Source organism: Myotis davidii, unplaced genomic scaffold (genome assembly GCF_000327345.1).
Source record: "Myotis davidii unplaced genomic scaffold, ASM32734v1 scaffold663, whole genome shotgun sequence".
Taxonomy (NCBI): Eukaryota; Metazoa; Chordata; class Mammalia; order Chiroptera; family Vespertilionidae; genus Myotis; species Myotis davidii.
Window position 1 is genome coordinate 6,284,182 of NW_006295816.1, and position 937 is coordinate 6,285,118.

A 937-nucleotide genomic window follows, 5' to 3' on the forward strand; every position below is an offset into this window, starting at 1 on the left:
CAGCTCGTGAGCACCGGGCACCTGCCCGCCCGCCCGCACAGCCAGCCAGGCACGTGCCCTCGGGGAGGCCCCTGAAGCCAAACGCCCGAGTCCTCACGGGGAGCACGCTTTCCGGCTCCGAAATCTCCTAAACCTCTAACCAGGGGCAACTGAGATGAGCAACATCCACATCCGAACGGGAGAGCTCATCGAGACACGCCGGTCTCAAGGGTGCCTTTGGATGGGCTCCCTTCACGGTGTGCTCTGTGTCGTCTCTTCCTGGACTGTTTAGCGAGCAGGTAGAGAGCCCGGCCTCCCAGACGCTCGCAACCGGTAAGTGCCTCAGCGGGAATCAGCTTAGGAGTCAAAACAACCTTCCATTCAATATAAAAATGGTTGTTGAGGGGAGCACAACCCCCGGCCCGTCAGGGGACCCCGATGAAATGAGGGGGAGCGGCTTACCTCGGCCGTGAGCTGCCGCTGGGCATCCTTGGCGGCCCCCAGGTGCTGCACGAGCTCTTCATTTTCCACCGCACACTGAAACGCACAGGCAGTCAGCTCCTCCTGTCCCGAAGGCTGCTCCCTCAGGCTACTCCGAAACGCCCCACTCCCCCAGCAACCCCTCCGTTAGGACCCTGGGCTCTCCCACAGGGACCCTCGTCTTACACCGAGGACATGCTGTCTGCTATCATTTTGAAGGCCATCTTTCCTACATTCACGCTCATTCTCTGTGGCCCACCCCACTCCTGCCCCTCCTCCCCCCTCCCCACAGACAGCTGTTCTCCGGAAGCGCTTCACCCCACGCGCCCAGCAAAGGCCAAACACAGGAAACCAGACTGCCTTCTGGCTGTTTCATGTCCAACCTAAGGGGACCCCGGCTGCTGCAGAGCACACAGGTGCGGGTGTAACAACAGCTACGAGACTAGAGGATTCGATTCCCAAACGCCTCATCTGCAGC

General features: G+C 60.8%; 1 protein-coding gene across 9 annotated transcripts in view; it reads right to left on the reverse strand.

The window, feature by feature from the left end:
• TRAK1 (trafficking protein, kinesin binding 1) overlaps positions 1 to 937 on the reverse strand; it is a 135,310-nt gene that overhangs the window by 30,249 nt on the left and 104,124 nt on the right. For all 9 annotated transcript variants that reach the window (XM_015568392.1, XM_006770528.2, XM_015568395.1 and 6 more), the window contains one exon: positions 442 to 516. In XM_015568392.1, coding sequence (XP_015423878.1) covers positions 442 to 516 — 75 coding nt within the window. The remainder of the gene's footprint in view (positions 1 to 441; positions 517 to 937) is intronic.